The sequence below is a fragment of the Leptodactylus fuscus genome, chromosome 3 (genome assembly GCF_031893055.1).
Source record: "Leptodactylus fuscus isolate aLepFus1 chromosome 3, aLepFus1.hap2, whole genome shotgun sequence".
Taxonomy (NCBI): domain Eukaryota; kingdom Metazoa; phylum Chordata; class Amphibia; order Anura; family Leptodactylidae; genus Leptodactylus; species Leptodactylus fuscus.
The window spans coordinates 234,561,352-234,587,246 of record NC_134267.1 but is presented as its reverse complement, the minus strand read 5'-3'; the positions used below and the strand labels follow the sequence as shown (position 1 = coordinate 234,587,246).

Below are 25,895 nucleotides of genomic sequence, written 5' to 3'. Positions count from 1 at the left end.
TACAGGTAATGTAGTAGATGTCACCGGCAGTCCTATGTAACACCACAGATAACACAGTGATAACTCTCTGAGTACAGGGAATGTAGTAGATGTCACCGGCAGTCCTATGTAACACCACAGATAATACAGTGATAACTCTCTATATACAGGTAATGTAGTAGATGTCACCGGCAGTCCTATGTAACACCACAGATAACACAGTGATAACTCTCTATATACAGGTAATGTAATAGATGTCACCGGCAGTCCTATGTAACACCACAGATAACACAGCGATAACTCTCTATATACAGGTAATGTAGTAGATGTCACTGGCAGTCCTATGTAACACCACAGATAATACAGTGATAACTCTCTGAGTACAGGTAATGTAGTAGATGTCACCGGAAGTCCTATGTAACACCACAGATAACACAGTGATAACTCTCTGAGTACAGGTAATGTAGTAGATGTCACCGGCAGTCCTATGTAACACCACAGATAACACAGTGATAACTCTCTATATACAGGTAATGTAGTAGATGTCACCGGCAGTCCTATGTAACACCACAGATAACACAGTAATAACTCTCTATATACAGGTAATGTAGTAGATGTCACCGGCAGTCCTATGTAACACCACAGATAACACAGTGATAACTCTCTATATACAGGTAATGTAGTAGATGTCACCGGCAGTCCTATGTAACACCACAGATAACACAGTGATATCTCTCTATATACAGGTAATGTAGTAGATGTCACCTGCAGTCCTATGTAACACCACAGATAACACAGTGATAACTCTCTATATACAGGTAATGTAATAGATGTCACCGGCAGTCCTATGTAACACCACAGATAACACAGTGATAACTCTCTGAGTACAGGTAATGTAGTAGATGTCACTGGCAGTCCTATGTAACACCACAGATAACACAGTGATAACTCTCTGAGTACAGGTAATGTAGTAGATGTCACCGGCAGTCCTATGTAACACCACAGATAACACAGTGATAACGCTCTATATACAGGTAATGTAGTAGATGTCACCGGCAGTCCTATGTAACACCACAGATAACACAGTGATAACTCTCTATATACAGGTAATGTAGTAGATGTCACCGGCAGTCCTATGTAACACCACAGATAACACAGTGATAACTCTCTATATACAGGTAATGTAGTAGATGTCACCGGCAGTCCTATGTAACACCACAGATAACACAGTGATAACTCTCTGAGTACAGGTAATGTAGTAGATGTCACCGGCAGTCCTATGTAACACCACAGATAACACAGTGATAACTCTCTATATACAGGTAATGTAGTAGATGTCACCGGCAGTCCTATGTAACACCACAGATAACACAGAGATAACTCTCTGAGTACAGGTAATGTAGTAGATGTCACCGGCAGTCCTATGTAACACCACAGATAACACAGTGATAACTCTCTATATACAGGTAATGTAATAGATGTCACCGGCAGTCCTATGTAACACCACAGATAACACAGTGATAACTCTCTGAGTACAGGTAATGTAGTAGATGTCACTGGCAGTCCTATGTAACACCACAGATAACACAGTGATAACTCTCTGAGTACAGGTAATGTAGTAGATGTCACCGGCAGTCCTATGTAACACCACAGATAACACAGTGATAACGCTCTATATACAGGTAATGTAGTAGATGTCACCGGCAGTCCTATGTAACACCACAGATAACACAGTGATAACTCTCTATATACAGGTAATGTAGTAGATGTCACCGGCAGTCCTATGTAACACCACAGATAACACAGTGATAACTCTCTATATACAGGTAATGTAGTAGATGTCACCGGCAGTCCTATGTAACACCACAGATAACACAGTGATAACTCTCTGAGTACAGGTAATGTAGTAGATGTCACCGGCAGTCCTATGTAACACCACAGATAACACAGTGATAACTCTCTATATACAGGTAATGTAGTAGATGTCACCGGCAGTCCTATGTAACACCACAGATAACACAGTGATAACTCTCTATATACAGGTAATGTAGTAGATGTCACCGGCAGTCCTATGTAACACCACAGATAACACAGTGATAACTCTCTATATACAGGTAATGTAGTAGATGTCACCGGCAGTCCTATGTAACACCACAGATAACACAGTGATAACTCTCTGAGTACAGGTAATGTAGTAGATGTCACCGGCAGTCCTATGTAACACCACAGATAACACAGTGATAACTCTCTATATACAGGTAATGTAGTAGATGTCACCGGCAGTCCTATGTAACACCACAGATAACACAGTGATAACTCTCTATATACAGGTAATGTAGTAGATGTCACCGGCAGTCCTATGTAACACCACAGATAACACAGTGATAACTCTCTATATACAGGTAATGTAGTAGATGTCACCGGCAGTCCTATGTAACACCACAGATAACACAGTGATAACTCTCTGAGTACAGGTAATGTAGTAGATGTCACCGGCAGTCCTATGTAACACCACAGATAACACAGTGATAACTCTCTATATACAGGTAATGTAGTAGATGTCACCGGCAGTCCTATGTAACACCACAGATAACACAGAGATAACTCTCTGAGTACAGGTAATGTAGTAGATGTCACCGGCAGTCCTATGTAACACCACAGATAACACAGTGATAACTCTCTGAGTACAGGTAATGTAGTAGATGTCACCGGCAGTCCTATGTAACACCACAGATAACACAGTGATAACTCTCTATATACAGGTAATGTAGTAGATGTCACCGGCAGTCCTATGTAACACCACAGATAACACAGTGATAACTCTATATACAGGTAATGTAGTAGATGTCACCGGCAGTCCTATGTAACACCACAGATAACACAGTGATAACTCTCTATATACAGGTAATGTAGTAGATGTCACCGGCAGTCCTATGTAACACCACAGATAACACAGTGATAACTCTCTATATACAGGTAATGTAGTAGATGTCACCGGCAGTCCTATGTAACACCACAGATAACACAGTGATAACTCTCTGAGTACAGGTAATGTAGTAGATGTCACCGGCAGTCCTATGTAACACCACAGATAACACAGAGATAACTCTCTGAGTACAGGTAATGTAGTAGATGTCACCGGCAGTCCTATGTAACACCACAGATAACACAGTGATAACTCTCTATATACAGGTAATGTAGTAGATGTCACCGGCAGTCCTATGTAACACCACAGATAATACAGAGATAACTCTCTATATACAGGTAATGTAGTAGATGTCACCGGCAGTCCTATGTAACACCACAGATAACACAGTGATAACTCTCTGAGTACAGGTAATATAGTAGATGTCACCGGCAGTCCTATGTAACACCACAGATAACACAGTGATAACTCTCTGAGTACAGGTAATGTAGTAGATGTCACCGGCAGTCCTATGTAACACCACAGATAACACAGTGATATCTCTCTATATACAGGTAATGTAGTAGATGTCACCGGCAGTCCTATGTAACACCACAGATAACACAGTGATAACTCTCTATATACAGGTGATTTAGTAGATGTCACCGGCAGTCCTATGTAACACCGCAGATAACACAGTGATAACTCTCTATATACAGGTAATGTAGTAGATGTCACCGGCAGTCCTATGTAACACCACAGATAACACAGTGATAACTCTCTATATACAGGTAATGTAGTAGATGTCACCGGCAGTCCTATGTAACACCACAGATAACACAGTGATAACTCTCTATATACAGGTAATGTAGTAGATGTCACCGGCAGTCCTATGTAACACCACAGATAACACAGTGATAACTCTCTGAGTACAGGTAATGTAGTAGATGTCACCGGCAGTCCTATGTAACACCACAGATAACACAGTGATAACTCTCTATATACAGGTAATGTAGTAGATGTCACCGGCAGTCCTATGTAACACCACAGATAACACAGAGATAACTCTCTGAGTACAGGTAATGTAGTAGATGTCACCGGCAGTCCTATGTAACACCACAGATAACACAGTGATAACTCTCTCAGTACAGGTAATGTAGTAGATGTCACCGGCAGTCCTATGTAACACCACAGATAACACAGTGATATCTCTCTATATACAGGTAATGTAGTAGATGTCACCGGCAGTCCTATGTAACACCACAGATAACACAGTGATAACTCTCTATATACAGGTAATGTAGTAGATGTCACCTGCAGTCCTATGTAACACCACAGATAACACAGTGATAACTCACTATATACAGGTAATGTAGTAGATGTCACCGGCAGTCCTATGTAACACACAGATAACACAGTGATAACTCTCTATATACAGGTAATGTAGTAGATGTCACCGGCAGTCCTATGTAACACCACAGATAACACAGTGATAACTCTCTGAGTACAGGGAATGTAGTAGATGTCACCGGCAGTCCTATGTAACACCACAGATAATACAGTGATAACTCTCTATATACAGGTAATGTAGTAGATGTCACCGGCAGTCCTATGTAACACCACAGATAACACAGTGATAACTCTCTATATACAGGTAATGTAATAGATGTCACCGGCAGTCCTATGTAACACCACAGATAACACAGTGATAACTCTCTATATACAGGTAATGTAGTAGATGTCACCGGCAGTCCTATGTAACACCACAGATAACACAGTGATAACTCTCTGAGTACAGGTAATGTAGTAGATGTCACCGGCAGTCCTATGTAACACCACAGATAACACAGTGATAACTCTCTGAGTACAGGTAATGTAGTAGATGTCACTGGCAGTCCTATGTAACACCACAGATAACACAGTGATAACTCTCTGAGTACAGGTAATGTAGTAGATGTCACCGGCAGTCCTATGTAACACCACAGATAACACAGTGATAACTCTCTATATACAGGTAATGTAGTAGATGTCACCGGCAGTCCTATGTAACACCACAGATAACACAGAGATAACTCTCTGAGTACAGGTAATGTAGTAGATGTCACCGGCAGTCCTATGTAACACCACAGATAACACAGTGATAACTCTCTGAGTACAGGTAATGTAGTAGATGTCACCGGCAGTCCTATGTAACACCACAGATAACACAGTGATAACTCTCTATATACAGGTAATGTAGTAGATGTCACCGGCAGTCCTATGTAACACCACAGATAACACAGTGATAACTCTATATACAGGTAATGTAGTAGATGTCACCGGCAGTCCTATGTAACACCACAGATAACACAGTGATAACTCTCTATATACAGGTAATGTAGTAGATGTCACCGGCAGTCCTATGTAACACCACAGATAACACAGTGATAACTCTCTATATACAGGTAATGTAGTAGATGTCACCGGCAGTCCTATGTAACACCACAGATAACACAGTGATAACTCTCTATATACAGGTAATGTAGTAGATGTCACCGGCAGTCCTATGTAACACCACAGATAACACAGTGATAACTCTCTATATACAGGTAATGTAGTAGATGTCACCGGCAGTCCTATGTAACACCACAGATAACACAGTGATAACTCTCTGAGTACAGGTAATGTAGTAGATGTCACCGGCAGTCCTATGTAACACCACAGATAACACAGAGATAACTCTCTGAGTACAGGTAATGTAGTAGATGTCACCGGCAGTCCTATGTAACACCACAGATAACACAGTGATAACTCTCTATATACAGGTAATGTAGTAGATGTCACCGGCAGTCCTATGTAACACCACAGATAATACAGAGATAACTCTCTATATACAGGTAATGTAGTAGATGTCACCGGCAGTCCTATGTAACACCACAGATAACACAGTGATAACTCTCTGAGTACAGGTAATATAGTAGATGTCACCGGCAGTCCTATGTAACACCACAGATAACACAGTGATAACTCTCTGAGTACAGGTAATGTAGTAGATGTCACCGGCAGTCCTATGTAACACCACAGATAACACAGTGATATCTCTCTATATACAGGTAATGTAGTAGATGTCACCGGCAGTCCTATGTAACACCACAGATAACACAGTGATAACTCTCTATATACAGGTAATGTAGTAGATGTCACCGGCAGTCCTATGTAACACCGCAGATAACACAGTGATAACTCTCTATATACAGGTAATGTAGTAGATGTCACCGGCAGTCCTATGTAACACCACAGATAACACAGTGATAACTCTCTATATACAGGTAATGTAGTAGATGTCACCGGCAGTCCTATGTAACACCACAGATAACACAGTGATAACTCTCTATATACAGGTAATGTAGTAGATGTCACCGGCAGTCCTATGTAACACCACAGATAACACAGTGATAACTCTCTATATACAGGTAATGTAGTAGATGTCACCGGCAGTCCTATGTAACACCACAGATAACACAGTGATAACTCTCTATATACAGGTAATGTAGTAGATGTCACCGGCAGTCCTATGTAACACCACAGATAACACAGTGATAACTCTCTGAGTACAGGTAATGTAGTAGATGTCACCGGCAGTCCTATGTAACACCACAGATAACACAGAGATAACTCTCTGAGTACAGGTAATGTAGTAGATGTCACCGGCAGTCCTATGTAACACCACAGATAACACAGTGATAACTCTCTATATACAGGTAATGTAGTAGATGTCACCGGCAGTCCTATGTAACACCACAGATAATACAGAGATAACTCTCTATATACAGGTAATGTAGTAGATGTCACCGGCAGTCCTATGTAACACCACAGATAACACAGTGATAACTCTCTGAGTACAGGTAATATAGTAGATGTCACCGGCAGTCCTATGTAACACCACAGATAACACAGTGATATCTCTCTATATACAGGTAATGTAGTAGATGTCACCGGCAGTCCTATGTAACACCACAGATAACACAGTGATAACTCTCTATATACAGGTAATGTAGTAGATGTCACCGGCAGTCCTATGTAACACCGCAGATAACACAGTGATAACTCTCTATATACAGGTAATGTAGTAGATGTCACCGGCAGTCCTATGTAACACCACAGATAACACAGTGATAACTCTCTATATACAGGTAATGTAGTAGATGTCACCGGCAGTCCTATGTAACACCACAGATAACACAGTGATAACTCTCTATATACAGGTAATGTAGTAGATGTCACCGGCAGTCCTATGTAACACCACAGATAACACAGTGATAACTCTCTGAGTACAGGTAATGTAGTAGATGTCACCGGCAGTCCTATGTAACACCACAGATAACACAGTGATAACTCTCTATATACAGGTAATGTAGTAGATGTCACCGGCAGTCCTATGTAACACCACAGATAACACAGAGATAACTCTCTGAGTACAGGTAATGTAGTAGATGTCACCGGCAGTCCTATGTAACACCACAGATAACACAGTGATAACTCTCTGAGTACAGGTAATGTAGTAGATGTCACCGGCAGTCCTATGTAACACCACAGATAACACAGTGATATCTCTCTATATACAGGTAATGTAGTAGATGTCACCGGCAGTCCTATGTAACACCACAGATAACACAGTGATAACTCTCTATATACAGGTAATGTAGTAGATGTCACCTGCAGTCCTATGTAACACCACAGATAACACAGTGATAACTCACTATATACAGGTAATGTAGTAGATGTCACCGGCAGTCCTATGTAACACACAGATAACACAGTGATAACTCTCTATATACAGGTAATGTAGTAGATGTCACCGGCAGTCCTATGTAACACCACAGATAACACAGTGATAACTCTCTGAGTACAGGGAATGTAGTAGATGTCACCGGCAGTCCTATGTAACACCACAGATAATACAGTGATAACTCTCTATATACAGGTAATGTAGTAGATGTCACCGGCAGTCCTATGTAACACCACAGATAACACAGTGATAACTCTCTATATACAGGTAATGTAATAGATGTCACCGGCAGTCCTATGTAACACCACAGATAACACAGTGATAACTCTCTATATACAGGTAATGTAGTAGATGTCACCGGCAGTCCTATGTAACACCACAGATAACACAGTGATAACTCTCTATATACAGGTAATGTAGTAGATGTCACCGGCAGTCCTATGTAACACCACAGATAACACAGTGATAACTCTCTATATACAGGTAATGTAGTAGATGTCACCGGCAGTCCTATGTAACACACAGATAACACAGTGATAACTCTCTATATACTGGTAATGTAGTAGATGTCACTGGCAGTCCTATGTAACACCACAGATAACACAGTGATAACTCTCTATATACAGGTAATGTAGTAGATGTCACCGGCAGTCCTATGTAACACCACAGATAACACAGTGATAACTCTATATACAGATAATGTAGTAGATGTCACCGGCAGTCCTATGTAACACCACAGATAACACAGTGATAACTCTCTATATACAGGTAATGTAGTAGATGTCACCGGCAGTCCTATGTAACACCACAGATAACACAGTGATAACTCTCTGAGTACAGGTAATGTAGTAGATGTCACCGGCAGTCCTATGTAACACCACAGATAACACAGTGATAACTCTCTGAGTACAGGTAATGTAGTAGATGTCACTGGCAGTCCTATGTAACACCACAGATAACACAGTGATAACTCTCTATATACAGGTAATGTAGTAGATGTCACCGGCAGTCCTATGTAACACCACAGATAACACAGTGATAACTCTCTATATACAGGTAATGTAGTAGATGTCACCGGCAGTCCTATGTAACACCACAGATAACACAGTGATAACTCTCTGAGTACAGGTAATGTAGTAGATGTCACCGGCAGTCCTATGTAACACCACAGATAACACAGTGATAACTCTCTATATACAGGTAATGTAGTAGATGTCACCGGCAGTCCTATGTAACACCACAGATAACACAGTGATAACTCTCTATATACAGGTAATGTAGTAGATGTCACCGGCAGTCCTATGTAACACCACAGATAACACAGTGATAACTCTCTATATACAGGTAATGTAGTAGATGTCACCGGCAGTCCTATGTAACACCACAGATAACACAGTGATAACTCTCTATATACAGGTAATGTAGTAGATGTCACCGGCAGTCCTATGTAACACCACAGATAACACAGTGATAACTCTCTGAGTACAGGGAATGTAGTAGATGTCACCGGCAGTCCTATGTAACACCACAGATAACACAGTGATATCTCTCTATATACAGGTAATGTAGTAGATGTCACCGGCAGTCCTATGTAACACCACAGATAACACAGCGATAACTCTCTATATACAGGTAATGTAGTAGATGTCACTGGCAGTCCTATGTAACACCACAGATAATACAGTGATAACTCTCTGAGTACAGGTAATGTAGTAGATGTCACCGGAAGTCCTATGTAACACCACAGATAACACAGTGATAACTCTCTGAGTACAGGTAATGTAGTAGATGTCACCGGCAGTCCTATGTAACACCACAGATAACACAGTAATAACTCTCTATATACAGGTAATGTAGTAGATGTCACCGGCAGTCCTATGTAACACCACAGATAACACAGTGATATCTCTCTATATACAGGTAATGTAATAGATGTCACCGGCAGTCCTATGTAACACCACAGATAACACAGTGATAACTCTCTGAGTACAGGTAATGTAGTAGATGTCACTGGCAGTCCTATGTAACACCACAGATAACACAGTGATAACTCTCTGAGTACAGGTAATGTAGTAGATGTCACCGGCAGTCCTATGTAACACCACAGATAACACAGTGATAACTCTCTGAGTACAGGTAATGTAGTAGATGTCACCGGCAGTCCTATGTAACACCACAGATAACACAGTGATAACTCTCTATATACAGGTAATGTAGTAGATGTCACCGGCAGTCCTATGTAACACCACAGATAACACAGTGATAACTCTCTGAGTACAGGTAATGTAGTAGATGTCACCGGCAGTCCTATGTAACACCACAGATAACACAGTGATATCTCTCTATATACAGGTAATGTAATAGATGTCACCGGCAGTCCTATGTAACACCACAGATAACACAGTGATAACTCTCTGAGTACAGGTAATGTAGTAGATGTCACCTGCAGTCCTATGTAACACCACAGATAACACAGTGATAACTCTCTATATACAGGTAATGTAGTAGATGTCACCGGCAGTCCTATGTAACACCACAGATAACACAGTGATAACTCTCTGAGTACAGGTAATGTAGTAGATGTCACCGGCAGTCCTATGTAACACCACAGATAACACAGTGATAACTCTCTATATACAGGTAATGTAGTAGATGTCACCGGCAGTCCTATGTAACACCACAGATAACACAGTGATAACTCTCTATATACAGGTAATGTAGTAGATGTCACCGGCAGTCCTATGTAACACCACAGATAACACAGTGATAACTCTCTGAGTACAGGTAATGTAGTAGATGTCACCGGCAGTCCTATGTAACACCACAGATAACACAGTGATAACTCTCTATATACAGGTAATGTAGTAGATGTCACCGGCAGTCCTATGTAACACCACAGATAACACAGAGATAACTCTCTGAGTACAGGTAATGTAGTAGATGTCACCGGCAGTCCTATGTAACACCACAGATAATACAGAGATAACTCTCTATATACAGGTAATGTAGTAGATGTCACCGGCAGTCCTATGTAACACCACAGATAACACAGTGATAACTCTCTGAGTACAGGTAATATAGTAGATGTCACCGGCAGTCCTATGTAACACCACAGATAACACAGTGATAACTCTCTGAGTACAGGTAATGTAGTAGATGTCACCGGCAGTCCTATGTAACACCACAGATAACACAGTGATAACTCTATATATACAGGTAATGTAGTAGATGTCACCGGCAGTCCTATGTAACACCACAGATAACACAGTGATAACTCTCTATATACAGGTAATGTAGTAGATGTCACCGGCAGTCCTATGTAACACCACAGATAACACAGTGATAACTCTCTATATACAGGTAATGTAGTAGATGTCACCGGCAGTCCTATGTAACACCACAGATAACACAGTGATAACTCTCTATATACAGGTAATGTAGTAGATGTCACCGGCAGTCCTATGTAACACCACAGATAACACAGTGATAACTCTCTATATACAGGTAATGTAGTAGATGTCACCGGCAGTCCTATGTAACACCACAGATAACACAGTGATAACTCTCTATATACAGGTAATGTAGTAGATGTCACCGGCAGTCCTATGTAACACCACAGATAACACAGTGATAACTCTCTGAGTACAGGTAATGTAGTAGATGTCACCGGCAGTCCTATGTAACACCACAGATAACACAGAGATAACTCTCTATATACAGGTAATGTAGTAGATGTCACCGGCAGTCCTATGTAACACCACAGATAATACAGAGATAACTCTCTATATACAGGTAATGTAGTAGATGTCACCGGCAGTCCTATGTAACACCACAGATAACACAGAGATAACTCTCTGAGTACAGGTAATGTAGTAGATGTCACCGGCAGTCCTATGTAACACCACAGATAACACAGTGATAACTCTCTATATACAGGTAATGTAGTAGATGTCGCCGGCAGTCCTATGTAACACCACAGATAACACAGTGATAACTCTCTGAGTACAGGTAATGTAGTAGATGTCACCGGCAGTCCTATGTAACACCACAGATAACACAGTGATAACTCTCTATATACAGGTAATGTAGTAGATGTCACCGGCAGTCCTATGTAACACCACAGATAACACAGAGATAACTCTCTGAGTACAGGTAATGTAGTAGATGTCACCGGCAGTCCTATGTAACACCACAGATAACACAGTGGTAACTCTCTGAGTACAGGTAATGTAGTAGATGTCACCGGCAGTCCTATGTAACACCACAGATAACACAGAGATAACTCTCTATATACAGGTAATGTAGTAGATGTCACCGGCAGTCCTATGTAACACCACAGATAATACAGAGATAACTCTCTATATACAGGTAATGTAGTAGATGTCACCGGCAGTCCTATGTAACACCACAGATAATACAGAGATAACTCTCTATATACAGGTAATGTAGTAGATGTCACCGGCAGTCCTATGTAACACCACAGATAACACAGTGATAACTCTCTATATACAGGTAATGTAGTAGATGTCACCGGCAGTCCTATGTAACACCACAGATAACACAGTGATAACTCTCTATATACAGGTAATGTAGTAGATGTCACCGGCAGTCCTATGTAACACCGCAGATAACACAGTGATAACTCTCTGAGTACAGGTAATGTAGTAGATGTCACCGGCAGTCCTATGTAACACCACAGATAACACAGTGACAACTCTCTATATACAGGTAATGTAGTAGATGTCACCGGCAGTCCTATGTAACACCACAGATAACACAGTGATAACTCTCTGAGTACAGGTAATGTAGTAGATGTCACCGGCAGTCCTATGTAACACCACAGATAACACAGTGACAACTCTCTATATACAGGTAATGTAGTAGATGTCACCGGCAGTCCTATGTAACACCACAGATAACACAGTGATAACTCTCTATATACAGGTAATGTAGTAGATGTCACCGGCAGTCCTATGTAACACCACAGATAACACAGTGATAACTCTCTGAGTACAGGTAATGTAGTAGATGTCACCGGCAGTCCTATGTAACACCACAGATAACACAGTGATAACTCTCTATATACAGGTAATGTAGTAGATGTCACCGGCAGTCCTATGTAACACCACAGATAACACAGTGATAACTCTCTATATACAGGTAATGTAGTAGATGTCACCGGCAGTCCTATGTAACACCACAGATAACACAGTGATAACTCTCTATATACAGGTAATGTAGTAGATGTCACCGGCAGTCCTATGTAACACCACAGATAACACAGTGATAACTCTCTGAGTACAGGTAATGTAGTAGATGTCACCGGCAGTCCTATGTAACACCACAGATAACACAGTGATATCTCTCTATATACAGGTAATGTAGTAGATGTCACCGGCAGTCCTATGTAACACCACAGATAACACAGTGATAACTCTCTATATACAGGTAATGTAGTAGATGTCACCTGCAGTCCTATGTAACACCACAGATAACACAGTGATAACTCTCTATATACAGGTAATGTAGTAGATGTCACCTGCAGTCCTATGTAACACCACAGATAACACAGTGATAACTCTCTATATACAGGTAATGTAGTAGATGTCACCGGCAGTCCTATGTAACACACAGATAACACAGTGATAACTCTCTATATACAGGTAATGTAGTAGATGTCACCGGCAGTCCTATGTAACACCACAGATAACACAGTGATAACTCTCTATATATACAGGTAATGTAGTAGATGTCACCGGCAGTCCTATGTAACACCACAGATAACACAGTGATAACTCTCTGAGTACAGGTAATGTAGTAGATGTCACCGGCAGTCCTATGTAACACCACAGATAACACAGTGATAACTCTCTATATACAGGTAATGTAATAGATGTCACCGGCAGTCCTATGTAACACCACAGATAACACAGTAATAACTCTCTATATACAGGTAATGTAGTAGATGTCACCGGCAGTCCTATGTAACACCACAGATAACACAGTGATATCTCTCTATATACAGGTAATGTAATAGATGTCACCGGCAGTCCTATGTAACACCACAGATAACACAGTGATAACTCTCTGAGTACAGGTAATGTAGTAGATGTCACCTGCAGTCCTATGTAACACCACAGATAACACAGTGATAACTCTCTATATACAGGTAATGTAATAGATGTCACCGGCAGTCCTATGTAACACCACAGATAACACAGTGATAACTCTCTGAGTACAGGTAATGTAGTAGATGTCACTGGCAGTCCTATGTAACACCACAGATAACACAGTGATAACTCTCTGAGTACAGGTAATGTAGTAGATGTCACCGGCAGTCCTATGTAACACCACAGATAACACAGTGATAACTCTCTATATACAGGTAATGTAGTAGATGTCACCGGCAGTCCTATGTAACACCACAGATAACACAGTGATAACGCTCTATATACAGGTAATGTAGTAGATGTCACCGGCAGTCCTATGTAACACCACAGATAACACAGTGATAACTCTCTATATACAGGTAATGTAGTAGATGTCACCGGCAGTCCTATGTAACACCACAGATAACACAGTGATAACTTTCTGAGTACAGGTAATGTAGTAGATGTCACCGGCAGTCCTATGTAACACCACAGATAACACAGTGATAACTCTCTATATACAGGTAATGTAGTAGATGTCACCGGCAGTCCTATGTAACACCACAGATAACACAGAGATAACTCTCTATATACAGGTAATGTAGTAGATGTCACCGGCAGTCCTATGTAACACCACAGATAATACAGAGATAACTCTCTATATACAGGTAATGTAGTAGATGTCACCGGCAGTCCTATGTAACACCACAGATAACACAGTGATAACTCTCTATATACAGGTAATGTAGTAGATGTCACCGGCAGTCCTATGTAACACCACAGATAATACAGAGATAACTCTCTATATACAGGTAATGTAGTAGATGTCACCGGCAGTCCTATGTAACACCACAGATAACACAGTGACAACTCTCTATATACAGGTAATGTAGTAGATGTCACCGGCAGTCCTATGTAACACCACAGATAACACAGTGATAACTCTCTGAGTACAGGTAATGTAGTAGATGTCACCGGCAGTCCTATGTAACACCACAGATAACACAGTGACAACTCTCTATATACAGGTAATGTAGTAGATGTCACCGGCAGTCCTATGTAACACCACAGATAACACAGTGATAACTCTCTATATACAGGTAATGTAGTAGATGTCACCGGCAGTCCTATGTAACACCACAGATAACACAGTGATAACTCTCTGAGTACAGGTAATGTAGTAGATGTCACCGGCAGTCCTATGTAACACCACAGATAACACAGTGATAACTCTCTATATACAGGTAATGTAGTAGATGTCACCGGCAGTCCTATGTAACACCACAGATAACACAGTGATAACTCTCTATATACAGGTAATGTAGTAGATGTCACCGGCAGTCCTATGTAACACCACAGATAACACAGTGATAACTCTCTATATACAGGTAATGTAGTAGATGTCACCGGCAGTCCTATGTAACACCACAGATAACACAGTGATAACTCTCTGAGTACAGGTAATGTAGTAGATGTCACCGGCAGTCCTATGTAACACCACAGATAACACAGTGATATCTCTCTATATACAGGTAATGTAGTAGATGTCACCGGCAGTCCTATGTAACACCACAGATAACACAGAGATAACTCTCTGAGTACAGGTAATGTAGTAGATGTCACCGGCAGTCCTATGTAACACCACAGATAACACAGTGATATCTCTCTATATACAGGTAATGTAGTAGATGTCACCAGCAGTCCTATGTAACACCACAGATAACACAGTGATAACTCTCTATATACAGGTAATGTAGTAGATGTCACCGGCAGTCCTATGTAACACCACAGATAACACAGTGATAACTCTCTATATACAGGTAACGTAGTAGATGTCACCGGCAGTCCTATGTAACACCACAGATAACACAGTGATATCTCTCTATATACAGGTAATGTAATAGATGTCACCGGCAGTCCTATGTAACACCACAGATAACACAGTGATAACTCTCTGAGTACAGGTAATGTAGTAGATGTCACCGGCAGTCCTATGTAACACCACAGATAACACAGTGATAACTCTCTGAGTACAGGTAATGTAGTAGATGTCACCGGCAGTCCTATGTAACACACAGATAACACAGTAATAACTCTCTATATACAGGTAATGTAGTAGATGTCACCGGCAGTCCTATGTAACACCACAGATAACACAGTGATATCTCTCTATATACAGGTAATGTAATAGATGTCACCGGCAGTCCTATGTAACACCACAGATAACACAGTGATAACTCTCTGAGTACAGGTAATGTAGTAGATGTCACCTGCAGTCCTATGTAACACCACAGATAACACAGTGATAACTCTCTATATACAGGTAATGTAATAGATGTCACCGGCAGTCCTATGTAACACCACAGATAACACAGTGATAACTCTCTGAGTACAGGTAATGTAGTAGATGTCACTGGCAGTCCTATGTAACACCACAGATAACACAGTGATAACTCTCTGAGTACAGGTAATGTAGTAGATGTCACCGGCAGTCCTATGTAACACCACAGATAACACAGTGATAACGCTCTATATACAGGTAATGTAGTAGATGTCACCGGCAGTCCTATGTAACACCACAGATAACACAGTGATAACTCTCTATATACAGGTAATGTAGTAGATGTCACCGGCAGTCCTATGTAACACCACAGATAACACAGTGATAACTCTCTGAGTACAGGTAATGTAGTAGATGTCACCGGCAGTCCTATGTAACACCACAGATAACACAGTGATAACTCTCTATATACAGGTAATGTAGTAGATGTCACCGGCAGTCCTATGTAACACCACAGATAACACAGAGATAACTCTCTATATACAGGTAATGTAGTAGATGTCACCGGCAGTCCTATGTAACACCACAGATAATACAGAGATAACTCTCTATATACAGGTAATGTAGTAGATGTCACCGGCAGTCCTATGTAACACCACAGATAATACAGAGATAACTCTCTATATACAGGTAATGTAGTAGATGTCACCGGCAGTCCTATGTAACACCACAGATAACACAGTGATAACTCTCTATATACAGGTAATGTAGTAGATGTCACCGGCAGTCCTATGTAACACCGCAGATAACACAGTGATAACTCTCTGAGTACAGGTAATGTAGTAGATGTCACCGGCAGTCCTATGTAACACCACAGATAACACAGTGACAACTCTCTATATACAGGTAATGTAGTAGATGTCACCGGCAGTCCTATGTAACACCACAGATAACACAGTGATAACTCTCTGAGTACAGGTAATGTAGTAGATGTCACCGGCAGTCCTATGTAACACCACAGATAACACAGTGACAACTCTCTATATACAGGTAATGTAGTAGATGTCACCGGCAGTCCTATGTAACACCACAGATAACACAGTGATAACTCTCTATATACAGGTAATGTAGTAGATGTCACCGGCAGTCCTATGTAACACCACAGATAACACAGTGATAACTCTCTGAGTACAGGTAATGTAGTAGATGTCACCGGCAGTCCTATGTAACACCACAGATAACACAGTGATAACTCTCTATATACAGGTAATGTAGTAGATGTCACCGGCAGTCCTATGTAACACCACAGATAACACAGTGATAACTCTCTATATACAGGTAATGTAGTAGATGTCACCGGCAGTCCTATGTAACACCACAGATAACACAGTGATAACTCTCTATATACAGGTAATGTAGTAGATGTCACCGGCAGTCCTATGTAACACCACAGATAACACAGTGATAACTCTCTATATACAGGTAATGTAGTAGATGTCACCGGCAGTCCTATGTAACACCACAGATAACACAGTGATAACTCTCTGAGTACAGGTAATGTAGTAGATGTCACCGGCAGTCCTATGTAACACCACAGATAACACAGTGATATCTCTCTATATACAGGTAATGTAGTAGATGTCACCGGCAGTCCTATGTAACACCACAGATAACACAGAGATAACTCTCTGAGTACAGGTAATGTAGTAGATGTCACCGGCAGTCCTATGTAACACCATAGATAACACAGTGATATCTCTCTATATACAGGTAATGTAGTAAATGTCACCGGCAGTCCTATGTAACACCACAGATAACACAGTGATAACTCTCTATATACAGGTAATGTAGTAGATGTCACCTGCAGTCCTATGTAACACCACAGATAACACAGTGATAACTCTCTATATACAGGTAATGTAGTAGATGTCACCTGCAGTCCTATGTAACACCACAGATAACACAGTGATAACTCTCTATATACAGGTAATGTAGTAGATGTCACCGGCAGTCCTATGTAACACACAGATAACACAGTGATAACTCTCTATATATACAGGTAATGTAGTAGATGTCACCGGCAGTCCTATGTAACACCACAGATAACACAGTGATAACTCTCTATATACAGGTAATGTAGTAGATGTCACCGGCAGTCCTATGTAACACCACAGATAACACAGTGATATCTCTCTATATACAGGTAATGTAATAGATGTCACCGGCAGTCCTATGTAACACCACAGATAACACAGTGATAACTCTCTGAGTACAGGTAATGTAGTAGATGTCACCTGCAGTCCTATGTAACACCACAGATAACACAGTGATAACTCTCTATATACAGGTAATGTAATAGATGTCACCGGCAGTCCTATGTAACACCACAGATAACACAGTGATAACTCTCTGAGTACAGGTAATGTAGTAGATGTCACTGGCAGTCCTATGTAACACCACAGATAACACAGTGATAACTCTCTGAGTACAGGTAATGTAGTAGATGTCACCGGCAGTCCTATGTAACACCACAGATAACACAGTGATAACGCTCTATATACAGGTAATGTAGTAGATGTCACTGGCAGTCCTATGTAACACCACAGATAACACAGTGATAACTCTCTATATACAGGTAATGTAGTAGATGTCACCGGCAGTCCTATGTAACACCACAGATAACACAGTGATAACTCTCTGAGTACAGGTAATGTAGTAGATGTCACCGGCAGTCCTATGTAACACCACAGATAACACAGTGATAACTCTCTATATACAGGTAATGTAGTAGATGTCACCGGCAGTCCTATGTAACACCACAGATAACACAGTGATAACTCTCTATATACAGGTAATGTAGTAGATGTCACCGGCAGTCCTATGTAACACCACAGATAACACAGTGATAACTCTCTGAGTACAGGTAATGTAGTAGATGTCACCTGCAGTCCTATGTAACACCACAGATAACACAGTGATAACTCTCTATATACAGGTAATGTAATAGATGTCACCGGCAGTCCTATGTAACACCACAGATAACACAGTGATAACTCTCTGAGTACAGGTAATGTAGTAGATGTCACTGGCAGTCCTATGTAACACCACAGATAACACAGTGATAACTCTCTGAGTACAGGTAATGTAGTAGATGTCACCGGCAGTCCTATGTAACACCACAGATAACACAGTGATAACGCTCTATATACAGGTAATGTAGTAGATGTCACCGGCAGTCCTATGTAACACCACAGATAACACAGTGATAACTCTCTATATACAGGTAATGTAGTAGATGTCACCGGCAGTCCTATGTAACACCACAGATAACACAGTGATAACTCTCTGAGTACAGGTAATGTAGTAGATGTCACCGGCAGTCCTATGTAACACCACAGATAACACAGTGATAACTCTCTATATACAGGTAATGTAGTAGATGTCACCGGCAGTCCTATGTAACACCACAGATAACACAGAGATAACTCTCTATATACAGGTAATGTAGTAGATGTCACCGGCAGTCCTATGTAACACCACAGATAATACAGAGATAACTCTCTATATACAGGTAATGTAGTAGATGTCACCGGCAGTCCTATGTAACACCACAGATAATACAGAGATAACTCTCTATATACAGGTAATGTAGTAGATGTCACCGGCAGTCCTATGTAACACCACAGATAACACAGTGATAACTCTCTATATACAGGTAATGTAGTAGATGTCACCGGCAGTCCTATGTAACACCGCAGATAACACAGTGATAACTCTCTGAGTACAGGTAATGTAGTAGATGTCACCGGCAGTCCTATGTAACACCACAGATAACACAGTGACAACTCTCTATATACAGGTAATGTAGTAGATGTCACCGGCAGTCCTATGTAACACCACAGATAACACAGTGATAACTCTCTGAGTACAGGTAATGTAGTAGATGTCACCGGCAGTCCTATGTAACACCACAGATAACACAGTGACAACTCTCTATATACAGGTAATGTAGTAGATGTCACCGGCAGTCCTATGTAACACCACAGATAACACAGTGATAACTCTCTATATACAGGTAATGTAGTAGATGTCACCGGCAGTCCTATGTAACACCACAGATAACACAGTGATAACTCTCTGAGTACAGGTAATGTAGTAGATGTCACCGGCAGTCCTATGTAACACCACAGATAACACAGTGATAACTCTCTATATACAGGTAATGTAGTAGATGTCACCGGCAGTCCTATGTAACACCACAGATAACACAGTGATAACTCTCTATATACAGGTAATGTAGTAGATGTCACCGGCAGTCCTATGTAACACCACAGATAACACAGTGATAACTCTCTATATACAGGTAATGTAGTAGATGTCACCGGCAGTCCTATGTAACACCACAGATAACACAGTGATAACTCTCTATATACAGGTAATGTAGTAGATGTCACCGGCAGTCCTATGTAACACCACAGATAACACAGTGATAACTCTCTGAGTACAGGTAATGTAGTAGATGTCACCGGCAGTCCTATGTAACACCACAGATAACACAGAGATAACTCTCTGAGTACAGGTAATGTAGTAGATGTCACCGGCAGTCCTATGTAACACCACAGATAACACAGTGATATCTCTCTATATACAGGTAATGTAGTAGATGTCACCGGCAGTCCTATGTAACACCACAGATAACACAGTGATAACTCTCTATATACAGGTAATGTAGTAGATGTCACCTGCAGTCCTATGTAACACCACAGATAACACAGTGATAACTCTCTATATACAGGTAATGTAGTAGATGTCACCTGCAGTCCTATGTAACACCACAGATAACACAGTGATAACTCTCTATATACAGGTAATGTAGTAGATGTCACCGGCAGTCCTATGTAACACACAGATAACACAGTGATAACTCTCTATATATACAGGTAATGTAGTAGATGTCACCGGCAGTCCTATGTAACACCACAGATAACACAGTGATAACTCTCTATATACAGGTAATGTAGTAGATGTCACCGGCAGTCCTATGTAACACCACAGATAACACAGTGATATCTCTCTATATACAGGTAATGTAATAGATGTCACCGGCAGTCCTATGTAACACCACAGATAACACAGTGATAACTCTCTGAGTACAGGTAATGTAGTAGATGTCACCTGCAGTCCTATGTAACACCACAGATAACACAGTGATAACTCTCTATATACAGGTAATGTAATAGATGTCACCGGCAGTCCTATGTAACACCACAGATAACACAGCGATAACTCTCTATATACAGGTAATGTAGTAGATGTCACCGGCAGTCCTATGTAACACCACAGATAACACAGTGATAACTCTCTGAGTACAGGTAATGTAGTAGATGTCACTGGCAGTCCTATGTAACACCACAGATAACACAGTGATAACTCTCTGAGTACAGGTAATGTAGTAGATGTCACCGGCAGTCCTATGTAACACCACAGATAACACAGTGATAACGCTCTATATACAGGTAATGTAGTAGATGTCACTGGCAGTCCTATGTAACACCACAGATAACACAGTGATAACTCTCTATATACAGGTAATGTAGTAGATGTCACCGGCAGTCCTATGTAACACCACAGATAACACAGTGATAACTCTCTGAGTACAGGTAATGTAGTAGATGTCACCGGCAGTCCTATGTAACACCACAGATAACACAGTGATAACTCTCTATATACAGGTAATGTAGTAGATGTCACCGGCAGTCCTATGTAACACCACAGATAATACAGAGATAACTCTCTATATACAGGTAATGTAGTAGATGTCACCGGCAGTCCTATGTAACACCACAGATAACACAGTGATAACTCTCTGAGTACAGGTAATGTAGTAGATGTCACCGGCAGTCCTATGTAACACCACAGATAACACAGTGATAACTCTCTGAGTACAGGTAATGTAGTAGATGTCACCGGCAGTCCTATGTAACACCACAGATAACACAGTGATAACTCTCTATATACAGGTAATGTAGTAGATGTCACCGGCAGTCCTATGTAACACCACAGATAACACAGTGATAACTCTCTATATACAGGTAATGTAGTAGATGTCACCGGCAGTCCTATGTAACACCACAGATAACACAGTGATAACTCTCTATATACAGGTAATGTAGTAGATGTCACCGGCAGTCCTATGTAACACCACAGATATCACAGTGATAACTCTCTATATACAGGTAATGTAGTAGATGTCACCGGCAGTCCTATGTAACACCACAGATAACACAGTGATAACTCTCTATATACAGGTAATGTAGTAGATGTCACCGGCAGTCCTATGTAACACCACAGATAACACAGTGATAACTCTCTATATACAGGTAATGTAGTAGATGTCACCGGCAGTCCTATGTAACACCACAGATAACACAGTGATAACTCTCTGAGTACAGGTAATGTAGTAGATGTCACCGGCAGTCCTATGTAACACCACAGATAACACAGAGATAACTCTCTGAGTACAGGTAATGTAGTAGATGTCACCGGCAGTCCTATGTAACACCACAGATAACACAGTGATAACTCTCTATATACAGGTAATGTAGTAGATGTCGCCGGCAGTCCTATGTAACACCACAGATAACACAGTGATAACTCTCTGAGTACAGGTAATGTAGTAGATGTCACCGGCAGTCCTATGTAACACCACAGATAACACAGTGATAACTCTCTATATACAGGTAATGTAGTAGATGTCACCGGCAGTCCTATGTAACACCACAGATAACACAGAGATAACTCTCTGAGTACAGGTAATGTAGTAGATGTCACCGGCAGTCCTATGTAACACCACAGATAACACAGTGGTAACTCTCTGAGTACAGGTAATGTAGTAGATGTCACCGGCAGTCCTATGTAACACCACAGATAACACAGAGATAACTCTCTATATACAGGTAATGTAGTAGATGTCACCGGCAGTCCTATGTAACACCACAGATAATACAGAGATAACTCTCTATATACAGGTAATGTAGTAGATGTCACCGGCAGTCCTATGTAACACCACAGATAATACAGAGATAACTCTCTGAGTACAGGTAATGTAGTAGATGTCACCGGCAGTCCTATGTAACACCACAGATAACACAGTGGTAACTCTCTGAGTACAGGTAATGTAGTAGATGTCACCGGCAGTCCTATGTAACACCACAGATAACACAGAGATAACTCTCTATATACAGGTAATGTAGTAGATGTCACCGGCAGTCCTATGTAACACCACAGATAATACAGAGATAACTCTCTATATACAGGTAATGTAGTAGATGTCACCGGCAGTCCTATGTAACACCGCAGATAACACAGTGATAACTCTCTGAGTACAGGTAATGTAGTAGATGTCACCGGCAGTCCTATGTAACACCACAGATAACACAGTGACAACTCTCTATATACAGGTAATGTAGTAGATGTCACCGGCAGTCCTATGTAACACCACAGATAACACAGTGATAACTCTCTGAGTACAGGTAATGTAGTAGATGTCACCGGCAGTCCTATGTAACACCACAGATAACACAGTGACAACTCTCTATATACAGGTAATGTAGTAGATGTCACCGGCAGTCCTATGTAACACCACAGATAACACAGTGATAACTCTCTATATACAGGTAATGTAGTAGATGTCACCGGCAGTCCTATGTAACACCACAGATAACACAGTGATAACGCTCTATATACAGGTAATGTAGTAGATGTCACCGGCAGTCCTATGTAACACCACAGATAACACAGTGATAACTCTCTATATACAGGTAATGTAGTAGATGTCACCGGCAGTCCTATGTAACACCACAGATAACACAGTGATAACTCTCTATATACAGGTAATGTAGTAGATGTCACCGGCAGTCCTATGTAACACCACAGATAACACAGTGATAACTCTCTGAGTACAGGTAATGTAGTAGATGTCACCGGCAGTCCTATGTAACACCACAGATAACACAGTGATATCTCTCTATATACAGGTAATGTAGTAGATGTCACCGGCAGTCCTATGTAACACCACAGATAACACAGAGATAACTCTCTGAGTACAGGTAATGTAGTAGATGTCACCTGCAGTCCTATGTAACACCACAGATAACACAGTGATAACTCTCTATATACAGGTAATGTAGTAGATGTCACCGGCAGTCCTATGTAACACACAGATAACACAGTGATAACTCTCTATATACAGGTAATGTAGTAGATGTCACCGGCAGTCCTATGTAACACCACAGATAACACAGTGATAACTCTCTATATACAGGTAATGTAGTAGATGTCACCGGCAGTCCTATGTAACACCACAGATAACACAGTGATAACTCTCTATATACAGGTAATGTAGTAGATGTCACCGGCAGTCCTATGTAACACCACAGATAACACAGTGATAACTCTCTATATACAGGTAATGTAGTAGATGTCACCGGCAGTCCTATGTAACACCACAGATAACACAGTGATAACTCTCTGAGTACAGGTAATGTAGTAGATGTCACCGACAGTCCTATGTAACACCACAGATAACACAGTGATAACTCTCTATATACAGGTAATGTAGTAGATGTCACCGGCAGTCCTATGTAACACCGATCCCCACAGCTCCCCCTGCTGCACAGATGAAGGCTTGCAGGCACTTACTTGGACAAGGCCAGGCCGTTGCTGTCCAGCACTTCATTGACTTGGCACAGGAGGATCCCGCCCTCCACCGTCACTTGCTTCTTATCCTTATCAACCTGGAGAAGGAAACACAGGAGGAGTGAGAACAGGAGGGTGACCATCATCATCATCATCATTTGAGGTCATCACGAATATATCAGAACCTAGGATGACTATTCAACCTTAATAAGAGCTCGCACAAGATCAGTACACTCCTCTCCTCAAATCCTCTGTGCTGCTGAAGTAACCTTTCACTATGCAGTATTCATTCTTTCTCCCTCTGGGATCAGCACAATCAGTTCTCCTGAAATCCTCTGTGCTGATGATAACCCTACCCCTGGCACTGGTATCTTCTAATCATTTACCTCCCAGAAGATCAGCACACTCCTCCGCTGAAATCCTCTGTGCTGCTGGGGATCCTGCTCCTTGCACTATCTAACTCTCAGTGTTGCCTCTCACAGATCTGTGTGCTTCTGTGCTGAAATCCTCTGTGCTTCTGTGCACCCTGCTCCTGCCACTATGTAACTCTCATTCTGCAACCTCTTATAGATCAGCACACTCCCCTGCTAAAATCCTCTGTGCTGCTGGGGATCCTGCTCCTTGCACTGTGTCACAGTGTACTTCTGTGCTGAAATCCTTTGTGCTGCTGGGGACCCTGTTCTTCCCACTGCTTAATGCTCAGTCTGTAACCTTCCATAAGGCCAGCACAACCCCTTCCTGAAATCCTCTGTGCTGCAGGGAGCTGTGCGCTCTCCACTATGTAACCCCCTTATTGTCCTGACATCCCATACAGCCATGTCCTCCCTAACATCATGACATGAGAGGACATGTGCCCTCCTCTCCTGAAATCCTCTGTGCTGCTGGGCGTTCTCTCATCACACCGGATTGGATGACATTTCTGGATTCTCAGCGCCTTCCTCATAACGCGTCTTCGTTTCCGGCTCCGAAGCCATAAGTGAATCTTTTTAAAGGCGTCTGAAGCGGATTCACGTCAAGTGCGACATCTGCCCAATTACGAGCCCCTGATGTTCCGCTCGCTGCGGCCGCTGAGTTTTACAGCCTGCGTGGCGAGATAATAGCGAGAGCTTCCTGAGC

At 41.4% G+C, this 25,895-nt stretch overlaps 1 protein-coding gene across 1 annotated transcript in view; it reads right to left on the bottom strand.

Moving 5' to 3' along the window:
* Positions 1-25,895, bottom strand: part of LOC142198607 (L-gulonolactone oxidase-like) — a 93,035-nt gene that overhangs the window by 52,805 nt on the left and 14,335 nt on the right. The window contains exon 4 of the mRNA XM_075269635.1: positions 24,783-24,877. Within this exon, the coding sequence (XP_075125736.1) occupies positions 24,783-24,877 (95 nt within the window). The remainder of the gene's footprint in view (positions 1-24,782; positions 24,878-25,895) is intronic.